General features: G+C 46.9%; 1 protein-coding gene across 1 annotated transcript; it reads left to right on the plus strand.

The window, feature by feature from the left end:
• The first annotated feature begins 12,029 nt into the window (after window positions 1–12,029).
• igfbp3 (insulin-like growth factor binding protein 3) lies at window positions 12,030–21,755 on the plus strand. Its single transcript, XM_061297286.1, has 4 exons — window positions 12,030–12,676; window positions 13,937–14,205; window positions 14,348–14,467; window positions 19,488–21,755. The coding sequence occupies exons 1-4, from the start codon at window positions 12,310–12,312 to the stop codon at window positions 19,605–19,607; spliced, it is 876 nt and encodes a 291-aa protein (XP_061153270.1). The 5' UTR covers window positions 12,030–12,309; the 3' UTR covers window positions 19,608–21,755.
• Window positions 21,756–21,936: the final 181 nt, after the last annotated feature.

Here is a 21,936-nt window from a genome sequence, read left to right on the forward strand (position 1 = left end):
GCTCATTGATTGAACAAGAATTCAGTTTAAGGACATTTTTTAATGAAGAGCTTCTTACATGTAAGCAAGACAGAAAAAAATGGGCCTCCTGGTTGCACATGAATGGCTGTCTCCATCTACTGTTTTACTTGAGATTTTTAGGGGAGAGATAATCTGATACAGGCTTTGAATTGGGGTCTATTCATCATCCTCTTTGGGGATTGCTGTGGAAGTAGAAATAGGACAGAGACACGGGAGACACGTCAGTCCAGCCAGGTTGGGAAATGGGGGAACAGCATGATAATTTGGGGCGGTGGGTGAGGGTGTGTGTGTGTGTGTGATGTGATGGTGTGAGAGTGTGTGCGGGGGGTGGGGGTGACGGTGGCGGATGGGTGTCGGTGCTGGATGACCTCACCATTTCAGGAAACTTTCCCACAGCCTGCACACAAAGAAAGCCGTCAAAAAGCAAAAAGGATGAGGAAGAATAGAAATTTAACACACTTTTAAAAAGAGGAGGCAAAGTAGGAACGTGACTGGGCAAAAGAGAGAGAGGCCTTCCAGGAGGACTCGTTTTCCCTTTGTGGCCTTTTGGAGACTGGCCGTTGCATTTTGTGTCGAAAGCGTGCACCTGGCAGCACATTCCTGGAATCACACTTGCACAGAATGGTGTTTGTAAATCCAAAAGCTGGCTTCCGTTGGGGAATGCCTCCCTCAGCCTCTGATCCCGGCAGGGCCTCCTCCCACTTTATTTGAGTTACCTATTTCAAGCCCACGCCAAGTGTGCTGCTCCTCTCGCACAAATCATTTCTCTTCTATTTGTAATTTCCTGGGCTCAGCCTGCACGCTTAGCTGCAATCCAGCAGACTCATTCAATGATGTCAATTTATTTGGCTGATGATGATTTTTTTTCTTTACTGCCACTGGGTGACATTTGATCCCGTTGCTTTCAAACTGAACATAATGCTGCTATTTTGTGAGCTGAAAAGCGTATTCTATATAAATATTTCCGGAGGCTGTATCTAAAATGCAAACAACTGATGTTCTTTGCTGGGAACTGTCGAATGCTCAGGGTGTTGTGAGCAGGCACGCGTTTTCTTTTCTGAGCCTTCACTGGCTGTCCTCGCATGACTTTCACCTCTTCTCACGTAGTGAATGAAGCAAACGCAACAGGGAAAGGCTTCCGACACCCTCGTGGCTGGTATGGCCTTTTCCAGAGCAGCAACGGTGTCTGCACCTTCAGCTTTGTATGTCTGACACAAAAAGCTTGATTGCTGGAAACAAAATGTCTTCAATACACTGACAAGATGAGCACATACGTGCATACCGACACGTGCTCACGTCCGGCCTACGTGCTCTCGGGCACATGCTGAGAAAGTAACGCCTTTATGGCCCGCGTCTTCTCTGCATTGTCCCTGCTAGAAGTGAGGCGCACGCATGCACGCACACACGCACGCACGCACACACACACGCACACGCACACGCACACACACACACACACACACACACACACGCACGCACACGAGCGCTCCCACACAAAGGAGCCGGGTACTTGGGTATCAGCGTCAGTCTTAATGAATCTGTCTCCAGGGGGCGGGACCTGGGTAATGTCCTGCACAAAAGAGCTCCCACTGGGCCAGCGAGCCAAGCAGAGGCCAAGAGATTAACTTGCATTACATCAGCATCCCCACAATGCACCTAATGAGGGAGGGATTACGTGCGTGGATGTGCGTGGGCGTGTTGGGGCTCATGCCATTGCATCACTCATTATACACTCATTTGTGCTGAATCAGTCCATGTTCAGCTGCGTGACCGTGCATGTGCTGGCTAAGACATAGGTTGGATTGGAACGTGCGTCTTTTGAAACCTCCCCTTGCTCTGAAATCCAACTGAGTTGACGTGCGGGAACCAGCGTCCACCTTTGTACCATTTCAATCCACCTCCATGTAAAGACAACCATCAGCAGCAGCAGTTTTTGTGTCCATGATAGTGGTCAAGCCCTCCCCCTTGAGTATGATGTCATCCTTCATTGGGGATGTGTTAGGAGGCGTGTTTAGAGCGGATAACCTGAGGACACAATAACAATGATGAGTGAAACCTGAACCTTCTGCTAGTGACCTAGCATGCAGTCGCTAGCCGGGAAGACCCTCAGGTGGCTACTAGCTTGCTGTTAGCATTAGCATAGGTTAATGGCCGGGGTCTTGACCTTCAGGCCGGGAGGTCAGGGAACGACCTCTTTGTCGGAATCCTCACACTGCGTACAAAGACCAAACTCACGGCTACGCACGAGACAAAGGGCAAAAGGGCGACTTGATTCACGTCTTTACTCGCCCATCCGTGCACACTGCACAAATACAAGCTTACATGCGAGCACAGAAAGTCCAATGCGGGTAGAAGAAAAGAGAAAAAAGCAAACCCTCCTCGGGGTCGCTCTCCTTTCTTGGAGTCCTGCGACAGAGAAGTGAGAGAGATACACACACACACATTCATCACCTGGGAACCCGTCCGCTCGCTTCCTCCACCCTGGCCGAGCGGCCTTTTTGGGAACAAGCCGAGCCTTGTGCGGCTCCCAACAATGTCGGCGACACTCGACACTGGCGGCTCGCTGCTAATTGTTCGCTCACAATGCTTCCTGGTATTGTGCTCAACAATGGCCACTCTGAATGGGGGCGCTAACCTACTTGTATTGTTGCTAATTGGTTTCTTGAGAGCAGGAGAAAATAGCCAGAGAAAGGGAGAGAAGAAATGTTGGCAATGGACTGCGGTTTCATTGGAGTCGCAAGTAAATAGAGTTCACAAAGGCCTTTGTGGGGTCGAGGGCCGAGGGTCGGAGGTGAAAAAGAAGAGGCGCACATGCACTATGCGCGGGCTGACAATGAGCTCATTCAGCCTCTCGGCCCGGCGACATGATGGAGAACTGAGGCCATTGGACACACGGTGCACTCAAACGTATGCTTTCGAGCACCAGCCGCAGAAGTATTTTGTGTACAGTCAGGATTTAACAACAACAAAAAGAATCTGAGGCAGCTTTGCTTGAAGAGCACGTTTCAAACACAAGCTAGCTAAAATGGCAACATCATTTATAAACACCAGAGGTGAAACCATTGAACGGCTGGACAAGTAAATAAAAGTGAGTGCTGTGGACAGATTTCAGGGGAGTTCCTTTTTAGAGGTTCACTGTCATAGAACATTCCTGTTCCTCTGAAAAAAACAAAGACGAGGCTTATCTTACGATTCCACACTCAGTTGCGTTTGAATCTGGCCCCCCAAAATCCAGAAGGCTGGCCATCGTCAACGTCATAGCTCAGTAAGCCAGTATGGTTATGTCTGGCTCGTCAAACGATCTGCTTGACATCAACTTGTGGGGACTCTCACGTCTTTATTTAGGAATGGAATCTGACAGCTGCTTCCCAGCTAACATTTTGCTGTCATTTACACAATTAACATATCAAAACAGTTATATATAAACACAAAGTATCAATTTGGGTTTGTCTAGCATGTCTGGAAGATGATGAGCAATAATACGTCTCTCGGTACATTCAGTCCGGCATTACAATTTCCACTCTTCAATTAACATGCGATTTTGGACCGTGATTTGAAGCCCGAGAGAAGCCGCAGAACATTCAAGTGAGCTCCGCACGGAGAGTCCCCGGCCGCAATCGTCTTGCTTTGAAAACGTCTCTGAGGGTGCCTTCGCACTTGCCGTTGCGTCGTCCCACAGCCAAATGACATCATGACGATCTTTTGAATCACAACTTGAGCTTCTTCCTCTACTTTGTTGGCATGTCGGTATTTGGAAACAAAGAAGGAAGACAAATAGGAGTGGAAAAATGAGCAAAGGAGGGAGGGAGTGGGGTGCTTCTTAAATAGCTCATGCAGAACAGCAAATCCCCCAGCAGGGCAAGTCAGCTGACTGACCGCCACTTGCCAAGTCATAGTAGGGGGTGGCGAACGGAGCGGGGGGTCTTACATGTACCGTATTTTGCGCCCTATTAGGCGCACCGGGGTAAAAGGCGCACCTTCAATGAACGGCCCATTTTAAAACTTTGTCCACATATAAGGCCCACCGGACTATAAGGAGCATAAAATAGAAGCTTTACTGCAACAAACTGAGGTTGACTAGGGTTGCGGTATGCACCCAGTAGCCCAGGGGTGGGCAAACTACGGCCCGCGGGCCACATCCGGCCCACGGGACCGTTTAATCCGGCCCGCCAACCCTGAACAAATTTTTTTTTTTTTGGTCATTTTGCCTGCAATGACTGCGTTTCCCCAGTAGGTGGCGAAGCGCTCGCCTGCGCATTTACTACCGGAAGCCGTGTCAGAAAGCTTGGTGCACACTCACAAGTGCGTGTACGTACTCAGTAGTACGGACTTGGCGCACTCTCGCTCTATTCGTATCAGTCCCGAATTTAGAGCGTGGGCTTTGACGACAGCATTCTTATAATTCGCGCGCTGAGCTTTCAGATGCAGTTTTGCGCTAAAGCCACCCACAAACCTTCCCCTGGAATCCTTCCATTAAAATGAGTGGCCCGAAAAAAAGAAGTGAGTGCCGAATGTTAAAAAAGAGTGGACAATTTGGCTCGACGTACGCGACGTGACGTTCAGCCACATCAACATCAACCCGTCACAGATCAAGGTAAACGGACCAACACCTCGGATCTCGCCTAAGAATTGCCACAACAAATTTTACTCCAGACTATGACGCACTAGAAAAAAAGGGAGACCAACAACACTGTTCCCACTGAAAATGAACGGGAGGCTCTCAAGTTTATTGTAAAAAAATGCATTTTGAATATGATTTGTACACATAGCAGGGATTGAAACTAGCGACCATTCTCATTTTCAAACAATGCAGGATGCTCAAGGACATTGATGCACCACCTATTTGCGACTAATCTTAACCTGTAAAGTTCTTAAGGCTTACTTTAAGGAGGTGTTTCCCGTTTCCTCACCTCTGTTACCAGGTGTTTGCGAGTTAAAACTCTGCTCTGATTTTCAGATACCCCTCACCGTGTTGCTGTTTTGATTACTTTATTTGGATGTATGCTTTCACCGATTCTTCAAGATGAAAAATATTTGGTCAGAATGTTTGCCGTTTGATGTGATCTCATAAGATAAACATCTTTCATTAATCTGAACTGCAGGCACTGAAGTGATGGAGATTGTTATTCATAATAACAGTGTCGTATTTTATGAGAATGACTGATAGCAGTTTTTTAGTGAATTAGTATTTTTTAATGCTGTTAATAAATGCATTTGTTTTCAAAAAAATTGTTTGGAATATCCATGCTTTACTACCTACTAAAGGCCAAGATCTTTTATGCAATGACCTTTACAGGTCGCTTATATGACTTCACACAACGCCTACGTCAATCTGCTCCTTGTCCAGCCCTCCGGTCCAAATTTAGAACCCAGTTCGGCCCGCGAGTCAAAAGGTTTGCCCACCCCTGCACTAGCCAATAACCAACGAGCCCTCTGTAAACAATCGCGTTTCTCGAACGATCTCCTATAAAATGATCAGAACTGACTAAAGTTCGATCTAACGCATTGGTACTACTTACCTATGTTTCCCTTCCATATCGATCCGTAGATTTACTCGAAACATTAACAGAGCAGCCTATTTTGACATGAAATAGCCTCGTGCGTATAGCAGCTATCATTATAGCATTAGCCATCCGCAATTTCCTATGAGCCTCAGCTCGCAATCTCCCATGAGCCTCAGCAAAGTGTAAACAATCGCGTTTCTCAAACAATCTCCTATAAAATGATCAGAACTGACTAAAGTTCGATCTAACGCATTGGTACTACTTACCTATGTTTTCCTTCCATATTGATCCGTAGATTTACTCGAAACATTAACAGAGCAGCCTATTTTGACATGAAATAGCCTCGCGCGTATAGCAGCTATCGTTATAGCATTAGCCAGCCGCAATTTCCTATGAGCCTCAGCTCGCAATCTCCCATGAGCCTCAGCAAAATGTAAACAATCGCGTTTCTCAAACGATCTCCTATAAAATAATCAGAACTGACTAAAGTTCGATCTAACGCATTGGTACTACTTACCTATGTTTCCCTTCCATATTGATCCGTAGATTTACTCGAAACATTAACAGAGCAGCCTATTTTGACATGAAATAGCCTCGCGCGTATACCAGCTATCGTTATAGCATTAGCCATACGCAATTTCCCATGAGCCTCAGCAAAGTGTAAACAATCGCGTTTCTCAAATGATCTCCTATAAAATGATCGGAACTGACTAAAGTTCGATCTAACGCATTGGTACTACTTACCTACCCCTTCCATATCGATCCGTAGATTTACTCGAAACATTAACGGAGCAGCCTATTTTGAAATGAAATAGCCTTGCGGGTACAACAGCTATTCGGTGACGCCCCCTGACAACAGTTACCGTAATGTTGGGAAGCGATGCGACCTTGTAATTTACTAGTCGTAGTAAAACGTACTAAAACATTTTGGCAGAGCACTGTGTACAACCAGTATGGATCAACAAATTCATCACTTGATCCATATATAAGGCGCACCGAACTATAAGGCGCACTGTCGACTTTTGATAAAATTTAGGTTTTTAGGTGCGGAAAATACGGTACTTCCGCTAACACAATCACAGAGCACAGACAAGAATACGAGCGCCAGTCCTTGAGATCAGCAGCCAGTCGAAACATAGCCTGGCTGCAACAAGACAAGGAGACACCAAAACAAGTGCTCGGCTTGCCCTGCTGTCCTGCTGTTTCCAAAATCTAAACCGTCCTTCCCTGACTCACTGTTGGCGGAAATACAACTTTTTAAATGTTGGTCCGGTCAGATCAAGATATTTCCAAACATTTGAAACATCTGCTTTCAATCCATTTTATCAAATTCCCGTACTTTTTAGTGCATGTAAACATAACGAACGGCAAATTGTTTGGTTTCCAACACAGCCGCATTTCATTTCCAGAAGATTTTGGAAGGAGACACTCTGCGCTGAGTAAAAACAGTCACAAATTCTTCCAACAATTTGAACACGATGCACTGAACCTCCAAGCTTTGATGTCGCATGATGATATCCTGAGTCTAATAAAGAAAATATAAAGATGCTTTGAAAATCCCAAAGTCGCTCGCTGACAAATACTCACAAGCATGCTGACGCCTCTTGGCTGAATGAACGGAATGCACGCGCACTCATCTTAACCTCACACACAGACACACACACACATGCAAGGTCAAGCTCCAAGGCAACTAGTGCGGCCCTGTTGCGGAAGGCTCCAAAATGCGCTTTGATGACATTCTTGCGCGAGGCGTCATTTCCCACTTTACATTCCGAGTGTTTTGATCTCGTGCAAGTGTTTTCACGATGCCGGATGGCGATCCGGAGCTGTGGGACAAGTGACTCATGGCTGGTACATCCTTTTGATGTCTGCGTTCGGGACCTCCCAACATTTCATCTGACACCTGCAAGCCAGCTTTGAGGTGCCTCCAATAAAGAAAGCACGCTAAACGTGCAGCTCATGTGCTCATCGGGCCAACTGACCCAAACGCAACAACAAGAACATATATTGATCACCTGTGACGTGACTTGTGCACAGGCTCCGGCCTTCCCTCCCAGTAAATGTGGTCCAACGTGGAGAGGGATCCTCTTCTTATCATCTCATCATATACCGAATAGTTATTCGTGAGGAGCTAGAAATGAAACGAGAAAAGCTTAGACGGTCAGACAGACAGACATACGGACAGCCCGGCACTCTGTCGTGTTAAACGTCATTGTCTTCCTCAGCTTTTGCTGACAGACATATGTCTCGGGAGTGAGTACAGCAAACACACATGGAGAAGCCCTGTTTACACTCGTGTGATGTTGGTGTCGCAGCTCGCCCGCCTTTTGGCGCGAATGGCCGGGATCCAGAGCACCGTGTACTTTTGTGGCTCAAAGCGGCGCTTTCAACTTAATGAGACATGGACTGCCTGATTCATTGACTCCAAAATATATGTTGCGGCCACAAGACTAGTGTGTCATTAGAAATCACTTGACAGAGACATGGAACCAAAAAAAACATCAGCGCTTCTTCGTAAAATTGTTCCTCTCAAATGAGTCATAACAAGAAGAGCAGGAAGTAGAAAGTTGGAGGCTGTAAAAAAGAGTCACCTGCTTCTTTGTGAATTTGAAATCAAACTTGAGTGAGCACTCAGCGAGGACAAAGAAGAGATCTTTCTGTCTGCTCGGCGGGGTGCTGCCTATGCTCGACTAACTCCTGCTGTTGAGCCAATCAAAATGCTCCATGTTCTCTTTGTGTCACACTCTGAAAGTGCGTCAAAGCTAAACGTACGTCATACTGGAACGGTTCGCTTCCATTCTCGGTTGAGTGGTCAATGTTTTCGGTTTGATACATGTTGACTTCAAAAGAAAAATGTTTGTAGAGTAAAAGTATAGATTCATGGCATCATTTTCTTTATTACTATCATTGTTATTGTAGTGATATTTGAATTATTATTGTTTCTATTCCAGTAGTGGCAGGCATGACAAATAACTCAACCAACCTGTGTACCCATTTACTGCCATTCATACAACAGAATATATGCATACATATACATATGTACGTATACATGTACTATATGTATACATAAGTATATGTTTGCATATAATATACATGTACATACATTCAAACACATGCATTCATGCATACATATGTACATACATAGTGCTCATGTGCCTTTTTTTTGTCCTGCAGCGACTGTCGAGCGTGATGCCCAAACCACAACGTGCAGTCTCTCAGGGAAGCAGAGCATTTCTTTTAAATGTGTTTTGTACTTTGTGCAGCGCCAGAGGTCTAATTACGGCTGGTTTGAACACACAGACACCCCAATGTCAAAGACAGACTCTACAAATCACACAGTCATTAGTGGCCAAATATGCTTTTTGGTTTGCTTTCAGGGCTTGGCAACACAACAAAAAGCCACGGCAAATGAAAGCAATCAAGTCTACAATTGGTTTCATCGCGCCATACGGACACCAATGGCACTTACGCAAACCCATTGGCTGTAAACGCTTTTTATTTGAAAGTCAGGATATAATTAGAAACTTGTGGCTTTCCGAGTGTGTGCGCGTCTGTGTGTGATTTTGTGTGTCTGACCGTGTGTAAAACTTGATGAGTGTGTGTGCGTGCGGGACTTTTTTCCCCGCCTCTCTTTCTTACTCACACACCCATTCTTTCCCTCATTAGGACAAGAAGCCCCAAATATTTTGGGTCAGACATCAAATTGTCATGAGGAATTTCACAGTGCTCCGTTGCAAAAATATATTCTACTATACGGTCAGGAAATATGAATCTGCTGTGCTCAAGTTGTTGGCGCCACACCAAATGTTTCTGCTGGACCAAGAATTGCTGGCTTGATTTTCACATTGCTCAAAAGTGACATTCCATCCACCTGGTCAGAGAGGTCCCAAAATGGGCTTACTTTAAACTATTTTTCATCATTCCTATGTCGGAATAGCTGAATGTTTTGTGAGGTCACAAAATTTCTTCCAGACTGCGCAATGTGTTTGTGATTTTTGTTGAACATTTGGTCGTAATTCAGTTCACCAAGTCCCACAAATCTAAATGTGAACATCTTAAACAGACAACATTTCTTGCGTCCCCGTCGTGTCTCAGAACAGTGAAAAGTTGTTGGGATGCAAATCTATTTCTGAAGCCAGATTTTTTGTTTTTCACTCATAAGTCAAAAGTCAAAGTCAAAGTCTGCTTTATTGTCAATTTCTTCACATGCCAAGACACAAAGAAATCGAAATTACGTTCCCACTATCCCACGGTGACAATATACATACAAGTAAACAACACAAAAAATAAAAACAAGAAGGCACAAACAATAAATAAAAAAGAGTGATGAATAAATAATAAATAAACAAATAACATAATAAATAAGAGGAGCAAAAATGGAGCAGACAGTCAGAATATAGCGCAAAAGTACAGGACGCTACGCAGAAGGGGGGAGAGAGTTCAGGATCCTAACAGCCTGGAGTATGAAGCTGTTGGTGAGTCTAGTGGTGCGGGAGCGCAGGCTCCTGTACCTCTTCCCAGAGGGCAGAAGATCAAACAAAGAGTGAGCGGGGTGACTCACAACACTCACAATCGTGGTCGCCTTGCTGGTGAGATGGGAGGTGTAAATGTCCTTCAGGGAGGGGAGTGAAGCACCAATAATCTTACCAGCCGTGTTCACTACGCGCTGCAGGGTCTTCATGTTTTAGTCAGTGCAGCCAGCACCCAAAACAGCGATACAACTGGAGAGGACACGCTCAATGGTGCCACGGTAGAATGTAGTCATGACGGCCGGAGGAGCACTTAAAAATGCGACCTTCCTTGCAAGGACCAAAATTGGACCGTGCGTACGCTTCTCAACGTTTGACGGGAAATGCGTTGTTCTCAAGGCCTCGTAAGGGAGAGAGATTTATAAAGTGGGCATCGCCGTGCTTGCAAGTGTCATCATTTTGATCAATCGTTTCCTGACAGCCCCCACCACCAAACCCATTTTGTATCAGTTGTGTTGACTAACCTGCTTTGCGGGAATGTCACAAACAGGAAGCGGATGCCACGGCTAATTTGCACCACTCCAAATACATTGGCACACAAACAACAGGCCAAATCTCACTAAAGTTGTTGATTTGACCTTTGCAGAATGTCTGCAATGTGAAAAAAGGGAAGAAAAATCGTGACCCTTGAAGTGAGTCAGCATTTGAGCATGCAACCCACGTGCTTTTCCCTGCCGCCTACCTGTGTGCAAAGGTCAAGGTGGCAATCCTCTTATGCTGAGTGACACTCTCTGATCCCTACTGCTCTGCGTCCTCAACCCCATTTGTGCAAAATGTCCATTTTCTTTCCATGAGGCACATGAAATGAGGCAAGTGACAACTTTGGTGCAAAGAGCGCAACGTTGTCCCTCAGGGTGGAGGCAAACAAATAAATCAGTTGACATCTTTCAGCTCCCAGAAACCTCAAATGATAGTGAAGTGCAATGCGCCAGCATCACTGATCTGACTTTGCATTTCCAAACGAACGATTTGCGGCCCAAAATGTGCTACATTGTGGCAATGTAACCCAGACGATTGTTGAGCGGACTGCCCAAAGTCCAAAGAGGAAGACGTTCCTTGAAAGGGAAACGACAAACTGTCAATGACATTGCACTTGGAAAGCAAAAATGTCATCCAGACCTCTTTTCAAGCCATCATCAGTCCGACCCGAGATAATGCCACGTGAAGTTCAACTCTGCCACTTGCATGGCAAAAAAAACTTGGGGGCCGGCAAGTGGGGTCAGCGTTTTGCTGAATTGCTTAAATTGGGAGGTAACCGAAACCCAGTGTGGACAGCGTGACAACAAACAAAGCAAAAGGTCGACAGAAGTTGAGTGTTACTGCGGAGAGTCAAGTCAGAAGAAAAAGTCACCCTAGCCCGACAAATGTTATTGCTATTGGGCGAGTGTTTCCTTACACTTTGCTTGTTATTCAGAATGTAGTCTCAACACCTTTTCTGCTTCTGTGGTGGAAATCACACAATGACTGATACTGATTGCTTTATTTTCTCAGTGTGTACCCAACTCTGGCGTTTGTTATTGCAGAATGAGAGGCTATGCTGGATCCAGGGGCTGCGGGGGGCTAGGGAGGGGGTGTGCTGCGCCTGCACAATCGTTGCCTTCCAAATCTTGTGGGGCCCGCTGGCATGCTGGAGATGACGCGCTATAGCTGCAGGTATGACAATCCCAAACATTCCGTAAAGCAACACTTCTTTGGCTGCAGCTGGTTGCACAAATACACACACAAAATATTGCTCTAGTGTGTTAACATGAAGAACAAATACTGCCAAAAAAAATTTGTACTGCCTCCAAAGAAACGTTTTCCAAATGTCAGCTTGAGTGCAATTTTGACTCACTGAGTCACTTTAATTGAGCCACCAATTGGTGATAGAAAACTGTCACGACAACTAAACACAAACGCCTGCACTGCAGCATGAAATCATGATGCACGAAGTCCAAGTTTTTCCGAACTTTTTTTTTATGCGCTGCCATTTCTTTTCTCCTATTGCGCAGCAGAGCAGGTTGCGCAGACGGCCGGCCCATCGGAGTGAGCGGCTTCGTCTTCCTAGCGGATGTTTATCGCGGTCCCTCATGTCTGGACTCCGTTTACATTATTCATACGGGGGAGGGAGTGACTTCTTGGCCTTTTCCGCTCCTGTATAAAATGAGAAGTGCGCGTCAAAGAAAATACAGATGGAGAAGGCCAGCCAGCTCGCTGCGCCACCGAGAGCAAACTCCAACTGCGTCCACTCGTTGTGACAAACGCAATCGGCACGTACCATGCCCGCGCTCTGCCTGCTGTGTCTGACGGCCACTCTGGCCGTGCTCGCGCGATCGGGTGTCGCTGCCGTGGGGCCGGTGGTCCGCTGCGAGCCGTGCGACGCCGCGGCGCTCCTGCAGTGCAAGCCTCTGCCCAAGGACTGCGCCGAGCGGCTGCGGGAGCCGGGATGCGGCTGCTGCGTGACGTGCGCCCTCGGCCGAGGGCAGCCGTGCGGAGTGTACACGGCGCGCTGCGGCTCGGCACTCACCTGCCAGCAGCAGCTCGGGGAAAGCCGGCCGCTGCAAGCTCTGCTGGAGGGACGGGGGGTGTGCGCGAGCGCGCCGTCCAAAAAACTACACGCCATCCTGGATTCGGCGCAAAAACAAGGTAGGCAACGGGGCGCGAGCGTGACACGCGAGGCTTGGCAATCGCGAGCGTCATTGCCGCTGCTGCTGCTGCTGCTTCTGTTGCTGCTCACTGCAATGTTTCATTTTTGACATGAGCAGATTTGGGCTTGCTGCCTGGCGTGGCGTCTTCCAGAGGAGATATCGCTCGATCGCAAAATGTCATGTTGGTTTCTTATGCACCTTGCCTTTCCCTCAGTGCTTTTAGTGGCGTAAGAGGCCACGTTTGACTCAAGAGCGAATTAATATCATTCAACAAATTACACAGCAGTGAAATTTGTTGCACTGTGCGCTCAACCACCCAAAAACTTGATGTGTTTGCGCACGCTGTTGTGGAATGTGGCTCGGCATTTTAGCGCTACATCATCCCTCATCGCTGACAAGGCACTTTTCCCTCCCCCCATCTCGCTACAACCTCAAGATATTTGGTGTGAACGAGCACGGCGGTGTTCACAGCGGTGAGACGGCACACACGCCAACAGCGTGTGAATACACACACTCTTGTGTGTTTAGGCACTGCTGACGTCAGGAATCCAAATCTCTGTGTGCTTTTCTTGTCTTTGGCCTTTGGGTTTGGCTGCAGCAAATCTTTCACCCAGCAGCCAAATTGTCCCCGCAAACACATCGGTTGGCCTGCGTGCAGCATCCATCCACCAGTCACACTTGCAAACACACACAACTTGGTAAAAGATGAGGAAACCGCATTTTTTTTTACTGTCATCTCCACTGCGCATGACAAGGTGGACCCTCATTGGTCCATTTGTAAGTGCAGCCGCCTGCAGGTTCCCAAATTTGTGTGCAGTCTTCTGTCATCAGCTAACATTGGCTTGCTCTATACGTCAAAGGCCCTGAGTTAAGCCACCATTTGAATCGATGCTTTGCGAATGGAAATGACTCGACTTTTTGCCCTTTGAATCACACCGGATCCGTTTGCCACAGCCCAATTAAAAGTGATATGCGTGGTCCTGTCGCTGGCTTTGGGCTAACTTGTTAATGACTCGACCTTTGTGACGCTTGCTACAAATTTAAACGCGTGTGCAGACTTAAGTGTAGACTGGATCCCACGTAACTGCAAGCCTGTCTTGTTGTTGTCTGTCCTCCTTGCTGGACCAGAAGGTTTCCAGCTAACAAACAGTCAAACTAACAAGCAAGGATTCCAAAATAAAAACAGCATTTCATTGATGGCGCCAAACATTCTGTAATTGATGTTCTGATGAGCCTTTGTTTTATTTTCTTCGTGAAGACAGTGGGCGAAATCAGGTCGAGGAAGGTCTTGCCAACAAGACGGTGACGTTGAGCACGTCGAGCGCGTCGCCCTCTTCGCCCGCTTCGCCGACTGTCAAAGGGGGGCCGAGCAGAGGCGCGATGGACCCCAGGTCCCCCTTGCACAACAAGCTGATAAAGAAAGAGCAGAACAGGAAGACTCACAGCTACAAAGTGGAGTCAGTGTCAGAGGGAGCCAATATGGACATGCAGAACTTCTCCTTGGAGAACAAACGGGAGACCGCGTATGTAAGTCAAACCCAAGCAGATGTCTGCCAAAAAACAAAATAATGCTACATCATTTGATTTGATTTAAAATTTGCAGGGCATGCGTTCTATGCAAGTGTCTTTGTTGCAAACACAAATCTCTCGATTTCATGTGTGTATGCAGGGCCCATGTCGACGGGAGATGGAAAGCATCCTCAACGGTCTCAAAATCAGCAACCCGCTCAACCCAAGAGGCTTCCGCATACCCAACTGTGACAGAAGAGGCTTCTATAAGAAAAGACAGGTGATCCCTACACAGCTTCTGCAAAACACACCTGTAGACAGACCCAGCACATGTCTGAGCACTTTGATGAAATCCTCACAAGTTCACCCCCCTCCCTCCTTTTTGCTGCTCCGGTTGCCTTGACAGCCACATCAACACTATATTATCGGAATGACTGCAACCATGTATTAGTGCAGTCGGTGCAGGCGTCTGACTCATGCCTGACAGGAAATGAGGTCGGTCAGGTGTGCAGTGTGGGAGTGTGTGGGGGTAGGCCTGGAAGAATGCGGTTCTGGAGCGTGTGTGGCACGGCAGATGTGGCGCCAGCGGAATGTATGGATGGCGGTAGTTTCGGTGGAGGAGGCGTGGGCTTCTCTTGGTGAGGCGAAGAACAAATGGTGGTTGAGTTTTTCTCGTCTGTGGTCCAGGCTCAGGCCACCCAAAGTCAACCTACTTGAGAAGGAGGAGTTAAGGACACTCAAACATGTTGCACAAATGGCAACGCCACCGTTGAAAAGTGGTGTCAAAGTCCAAAAGTCAAAGTCAGCTTTATTGTCAATCCCTTCATATGTCAAGACACACAAAGAAACCGAAATTCCGTTTCCTCCATCCCACGGTGACGAGACACAGTACACGATAAACATACAAGTAGACGACACAAAATAAAAACAAGAAGGCACAAACAATAAATAATAAATAAATAAAATGAGTGATGAATACCGTTTTTTTCCGTGTATAGTGCGCAAAATTTAACGAATTTATTGTACTAAAATCTGGGGTGCGCATTATACATGGGTACAAAAAAAAATATTATTATTTTTTTTTTAATTTTTTTTTTTTTCAAAGAAAGTCATGGTACAACATACGACCGCAATGCTTTCGTATCAGACGCTTGCTCGATCACCTGCTCGTTTGCTGTCTGTCACAATGTACCCTACACAAATCCGAAACATTTGTTGCGGCTCCGAGTCACGACGAGGGGCAAGTTTTGGTTTCCAAGGGTGTTTTTATTCCTCTTCAACGTCTCTCCCATACAGAGCCGCCTTTTTCACGTCCGCACGCCTTTTTCACATGCGCGCACGGAGCGTGGTGGTGCGTTTATGGGCAGTCGGAGAAATCAATGCCAACAAAAAAAATTACATCCAGCCTAGTTAAGACCATACCAAAGACTATAAAAATGGGACCCATTGCCTCCCTGCGTGTGTGACGATCATTGGAACTTAAAAAAAACAAAAAAAAACAAAAATGGGGGCGCATTATACACGGAAAAAAACGGTAAATAATAAACAAATAACCCAATAAATAAGAGGAGCAAAACTGAGCCAGTGTGCGTACAGTGATTGTCGAGACTAATCACAAGAACTACAACAGTGCATTTGAGGCACGTTTTCCTTGTGTTGGGGTTTTTGTCCGGGGTATTGCATCGTGGTGGAGAGTAGCGCGACTGGACAATCAAAACAAGCCACAACGGACGCACACGTCATCAGAGAGATCCTCTCGTCGAGTAACGTCGGCCAAAGCGCCGTTTCATCCCGGTTTGCAAAACAAGGGTCTTCGTTGTTCCTTGACTCGGTTCTGTCAACAAATATCTATCAGGAATGTGTCAGCTCTGCTCATCGTCTACGCGAGTGTGCCAAGCCTTATCGGCCTTGGCTTATTTGGATGCTTGCGGGGGTGCAGGCTCTTAAATCTATCCGAGGGAATGCGTCTTCACCGTGTGCTGCAGATTTATGACCGGAAACACGCTGAAAAGGAGACCGTGTGAACCGTCTAGGGTGACAATTCTGTGAAAAGGAGATTGCACTGGGGGGGGGGTCTAGGAATGGGAGGGGCTGAGCTGAGTGAAGAAAAAAGGCCTAAGATTACACTATGATTAACTGAAACTTCATCTATAATCGTTTCAAACTGCTAACATGTTTTCACCTTCACTGCCGCCATCAACTGCTCCCCACGAGGATTCACCTCCGCAATTCCTCGCTGTCAGTTTGACCAGTTTATGGTCAAGTAATGTTAAAGGCCAAAGAGGGCCACGCAAAGACAAAGATTATAGAAGAACCCCAACGCTAACCTCAGCACTAACGCCTGCAAACCATATTTTAAATCAGAAATCATCAACCCAACTAAAAAAGTAACACTTGGCCTTCTATTTATTGATTTTTTTTTCAAAATCACTTTTGGGGTGGAGCCACATAGCGGATGGAAAACATGCCACTGACAGACAAGTTGCTCAATGTGCAGTTTGAATGAAGTGTCAATGTGCATCTCATACGTGTGTTGCTGGTAATCCGAGTGCCTTGGGAGGCGTCTGAGCTGTGTGAGTCTACCTTGGCCAAAGAACAAGCTATTTTTAGCTGCAGCTAAATGAATTGCTTCAGTATCCCAGCCCAGGCCACGCGTAGCCTGCGCTGACCCATTCATTACAGTCATCAATCTCGAAACTTCTCCCTTCCCGTCTGACTCTTATGCGCACACACACACACGCACGCACACACACACACGCACACACACACACACACACACACACACACGTTCTCTCCGGTATTGATTTTGGGTAGTGAGCATTGTGCCAGTGTGTCATCCATGCCATCCTATCCATTCCATGATTGCACTCATCCAGGCCTTCCTTCCTTGCTTGGCCTGGAATCAGCCTGCATGCACGCGCTTGTGAATGGGACAACAGTTTCAGAGTTAGTGTGTGTGTGTTGAGAGGAGGGGGAGGGGCGGCGGCCTGAGCATGGCAGCCAGGTGCCTGTGTGCTCGTTTCCTTCCTTCCTTCCTTCCTTCCTTCCTTCCTTCCTTCCTTCCTTCCTTCCTTCCTTCCTTCCTTCCTTCCTTCCTTCCTTCCTTCCTTCCTTCCTTCCTTCCTTCCTTCCTTCCTTCCTTCCTTCCTTCCTTCCTTCCTTCCTTCCTTCCTTCCTTCCTTCCTTCCTTCCTTCCTTCCTTCCTTCCTTCCTTCCTTCCTTCCTTCCTTTCCTTCCTTCCTTCCTTCCTTCCTTCACTCCTCCTCGCGCCAGGCAGGGCTGCCGTATTGAGGGGATGTGCGCAAATGTATGCGGCCACCGCAATCACTTTATAATAACTGCTCAACCTTTCAGACTGCTATTTTAACTCTCTCACATGCTCTGTTCCATGGCCGGATTTTTAATTGAGCCTTTGTTCCCTGTCAGCCAGCCATGTTGGCTGTTTGTATCATGTAACATTCATGAGTTGAGCAACCAATACCAACATGTCTAAGAATATAATCGACAAACACACGTTTAAATTTGGCCATTCCGTTATTTGTCATTCAGCGGGTCAACATTGGGTCTTGTAACACAAGCGTCCTTATGTCGCCTTAATGATGCTGACTGTAAACACACATTTGTATTATTTCTCAATTTTTTTGATTTTGTTTTCCCGATTGGCAGCTCCTAAAACGTCCTCAAACTGTTCTTGGATTCTGGTTGGCCTCCACATTTTGCAAAAAGCATGCAGACATTTGCGCTGCAAGGGCAACTTGAGTGGAAACTGAAAGGTAGCCCAGCAACCGGGCGACGCATACGTTGCGTACTACAGAATACTTCCTATCCCTCCTCGCTCTTTCCCCTTGACATACACACATGCGCACACACATTGAGTGTCATCATTAAGCAGGGCAGAGTAACACAATGTTAAGCTCCTCTCGCCCGCTGGGTCAGGTCTAAAATAGAAGCTGGCCACAGAGTTGAGGGCACCTAAAGAGGCTACAGAAGAGGAGGGCGGGGTTTTGAGGGGAGGGGGGCAAAAACAGAGAAAAACAAGAGGACAGGGGGGGTGGAAATGGAGTTGATCCAGAAAGAAAACAAAACCTCAATGAGACATGTCGGACCTAGACGGCAGCAGTCGTATTTGAACAGGGCCATGAAGAGCCTTTGATCGTCTCTTGACTACACCGGAAACTGACACCTGCTCACACTCACGCAAACCCTGATCGTGTGCCGCGTCCGTGTTTCCCGAAAGGAATGAAAAAGATATTGGCCACCAGGATTATACACCGTGCACCAATGCAAAGCCCGGCCTAAAGAAATGTGGCATTCAATGTGTACATGGTGTTGAACTCATAAAGTTGCCACTCTACAAAAGCCCGTGGGCCATTTTATACGAGTGCTGAGGTGCACATGCGTGTGCTTGTATTTTGACGTGCCTTGGACCTGACCTTAGGTGCCTTTCTTCCATTTGGACTGGGCCAGAAAAATACAGTGGCGTTAGGGTGAATGACGCAAGCCAAAGTATTTGTGTGTCCTCGCTGATTTGCGCAACATGTTGCTTTGTTGACATACGTTTGGGTTGGGGGAGAGCATGCACACGCCCTGGTGCACTCGCCCTGGTGCACTCGCAGGCCATAATCATTTCCAGATGATTTTGAGTCTCTGCCAGACTCCCAGAATAGCATCATTGGTTTCCCCGCAACCCTCCGACTGGCCTTGGCAAATATTTTAGCAACGGCGTGTTTACCGTCACACTTTCTCACTCAGTGTTTCTCATTCCGAGCCTTCCATTTCCAAATGATGGAAAGAGATTGATTTGCATGTTGCTCATGTTGTGAAAGCATCACTCTGATCATTATACTCACATCATCTTGGACAATGCAGCAGCTTAGTATGTTTTTAGCATTTACAGACTCTTCCGGACCTGGGTCATACCTCGTTGTCAAGTCATGAATCCGTCATGGGTCAGGCAACACCCGTTGATTTGCATGCTTTGGGGAAATCTCGTTTCTCCGTCAACAATGACTGACCTTCGTCTTATTGGAGCTCTCTTGCAGCTTAGCCTACTTTGGCCATGGAGGTGTAGCTAAACTATTTTTAGAATAAACACATCCACCTTTCTAGATAGACGTTCCTACACGGATTATTCTTCACCATGGGAACCCTAATCTGTTTTCAAAATATTGCCCAAAATGCTCGGCGAAGGATGGAAGGTGAGGAACATGTGAGATGTGTCAAAGTGAGGGAACCACCTGCTGTCTTGCCTGCCGTCATTGATGACGAGACTGAACTTTCGCCACCTCTTCTCTTTGCAGTGCCGTCCGTCCAAGGGCCGAAGGCGGGGATACTGCTGGTGTGTGGACAAATACGGACAGCCCCTGCCCGGCTATGATGATCGTGACGACAAACAGTGTCACAACCGCGAGAGCCAATGAAGGAAGCGAGGAAGCAAGAAAGGCAAAGAAAGAGAGGGGAAGGGGTGGAGCACCTGTCCGCCAAGCTGCCCATCCATCGCAACTACCTGTTCCATGCCGAGTTCCTCTGTTGGTTCTCCAGAAAACGTTCAAGCTAAAAGGAAGAAAATGTTGAAACGCCAAGAATTTCACCATGTGCACTATTTTTGCTAGGAAGGGAGAGAAATGAGGGAATTTTCCACTCGCTTTTAAAGAACTTCTTTGGGACTGTGAGCCCCAAAATGCAGCGTCTCCGTATCAATGTTCGTGCCAGCGCCAGTCTGCCGGCGCTCGTGTCCAAGTGGGATCGCTTGCATCTCGTCTATGGCTGCATGTTGCACAAGAAGTGTTTTCCCAAAAAGTGTTTGTGTCGATACTAAGCGCTATATGGCTAAGCAAGTGCAGGCCTTGTACCATTGGACGAATCAAAACAAGTGTCTCAGGGTCGCTTCCGAAGAGCAGGACGATGGCACGGCAGGGCATCGTCTCCCTATTTAGCACAACTTCACGACTGCATCCATCTCGCCGCTCAACTGCTTGTAGCAGGATAGGATCAGCTGCAGACCGCATCGTGCCTTAAAAATGTCCCCTTTACATGCCTTACCGCCATAGCAAATCGATCACCCTCAGCCGTACATGTAATTAGCAGCAATTACAGCAATCGAAAGATAATTAAAAATCAACTTCTTGAATTAAAACACCTCTTATTGAATTAAAGGACCTGTCTGAGCCAGTCGGATCTACGAGTTCATGTTCGGTCTACGGCAAAGTATTATAGCAGTGGTGGCATCAGAAAATAGCCCAAAGCTGATGTTTGTCATCGTAGAGGCATCAGCAATTCCGTGATGAGCTTTTATCACAGACGGACCGTTGTGGAAGGGATCAGTCCACCCTCCTCCTCTCGTCTGTTGCCACCACCTGCTCCTGTCCGTCCACGATCCTCCCGATCCTGTCCTGGTTCTGCTTCTCGTTCTTGTCCATCCTAGCGGCGCTGAGATCCCATCCTTTGGCCGTGTCTGTCCCATTTGTTTGTTTTTTGTACGCGACTCGAAAACAATAGCGCTCCTCACGTCCTGTCAGCGACTTGTTGAAACGTGTGAACCCGGTGGGATCGGGTCACCCCGCCCGCCGCTGGTGCAGGCTACCCCTATGCTACAAGCACAAGCACTTAAAGCACTTTAGCTGCACCTGTGCAAATCACAATTGGGCCTCTTTGCATCTGCGTACGTTTCCTGACAGGCAGTGTATGTTCAATTTGTGTACTGTAAGTCAGGAACCGGCCAGGCTGGGGTTGCTAGGAAGAAGGAGAAAAAAACGGAAGCCGCACCAGGACTTTTGGCGGGTGAGCATAGCGAAGGCCTTTAGAAAATTCCCTTTCGTTGCAACTATTTGCATTTTGATTGTTGTTGTGTTTCTTTGATCAAAGCTTGCGCACAAATGTACAAGGTGGATGCATGCGCTAGCAAAGATCGACCCGAGCGGGAGGAGGCCCGCCGGTGTCTGAGGATCTGGCGTCCCAGTAGCTCGCTAGCACTTGCTCAAATTGAGAGACCCGAGCCCGGCGGTACTGCGAGACTTCTTGCGAGGGGAGGACAAGGAATCAAGATGTCAAAGCTATTTCCTCCCTACATGTGTCTTTTTGTATTTTCTGGCCACTCGGCAAACAGTTCTTCCAAATATGAACTATTTATCTGAAAAGATTTATAAGCTGATCCAAACTCGGTTTCTCGTGAATTGCACAGCAAACTCAAAACGCGTTTTGGGGAATGGAATCACTACTTCATGTTGACTTTGTAACATCCAATGTCTTCTCTTGCTCCTTTTATCCACTGGCGACTTTTTCACAACGTTACGTCTGCCCACGCCGCCATCTTGCCTCAAAGCCAGGTTGACACTCTTTTTTTTTTTTTATTTTGACCTTTTTGCCCGCTGGCCATGTTAAGGATCTCTGTGCACAGTTTAAATGTCAGCTTGATCCTTCCAAGTTTATTTTTGGAGCATTTCTTGACACTAAACTAGAAACCTCACATGTATTGCATTATCCAATCACGAAACCGGTTTGCTTTGAAATATCATTTGTATTTAATGTTGTTGTGGGTTTTTTAATAAAAGATGAACACGTGAAAATGACGTTTGTCACTTTGTTTGATTATGAGTATTGCAGCACAACATCGGAAAAGCGTCGCTCTGTCGTCCTCGCTTCTGCGGAGTAACAAATCTGCTGCTGTTTCCCACCAATGCAATCATTCTGTCTCGGAATGTGTCAATAAGGATCAAGCGAAGGTTCCATTTGTAAAGAATAAAAATAAAT

This window comes from Syngnathus typhle, linkage group LG14, assembly GCF_033458585.1.
Source record: "Syngnathus typhle isolate RoL2023-S1 ecotype Sweden linkage group LG14, RoL_Styp_1.0, whole genome shotgun sequence".
Taxonomy (NCBI): Eukaryota; Metazoa; Chordata; class Actinopteri; order Syngnathiformes; family Syngnathidae; genus Syngnathus; species Syngnathus typhle.

Bases quoted from the DNA above. Each gene is read 5' to 3' on its own strand.
- igfbp3 (XM_061297286.1), top strand. From the start codon at position 12,310: ATGCCCGCGCTCTGCCTGCTGTGTCTGACGGCCACTCTGGCCGTGCTC. The intron at 12,677-13,936 runs GTAGGCAACGGG...TTCTTCGTGAAG, and splicing joins GGATTCGGCGCAAAAACAAG to ACAGTGGGCGAAATCAGGTC. The intron at 14,206-14,347 runs GTAAGTCAAACC...GTGTGTATGCAG, and splicing joins ACAAACGGGAGACCGCGTAT to GGCCCATGTCGACGGGAGAT.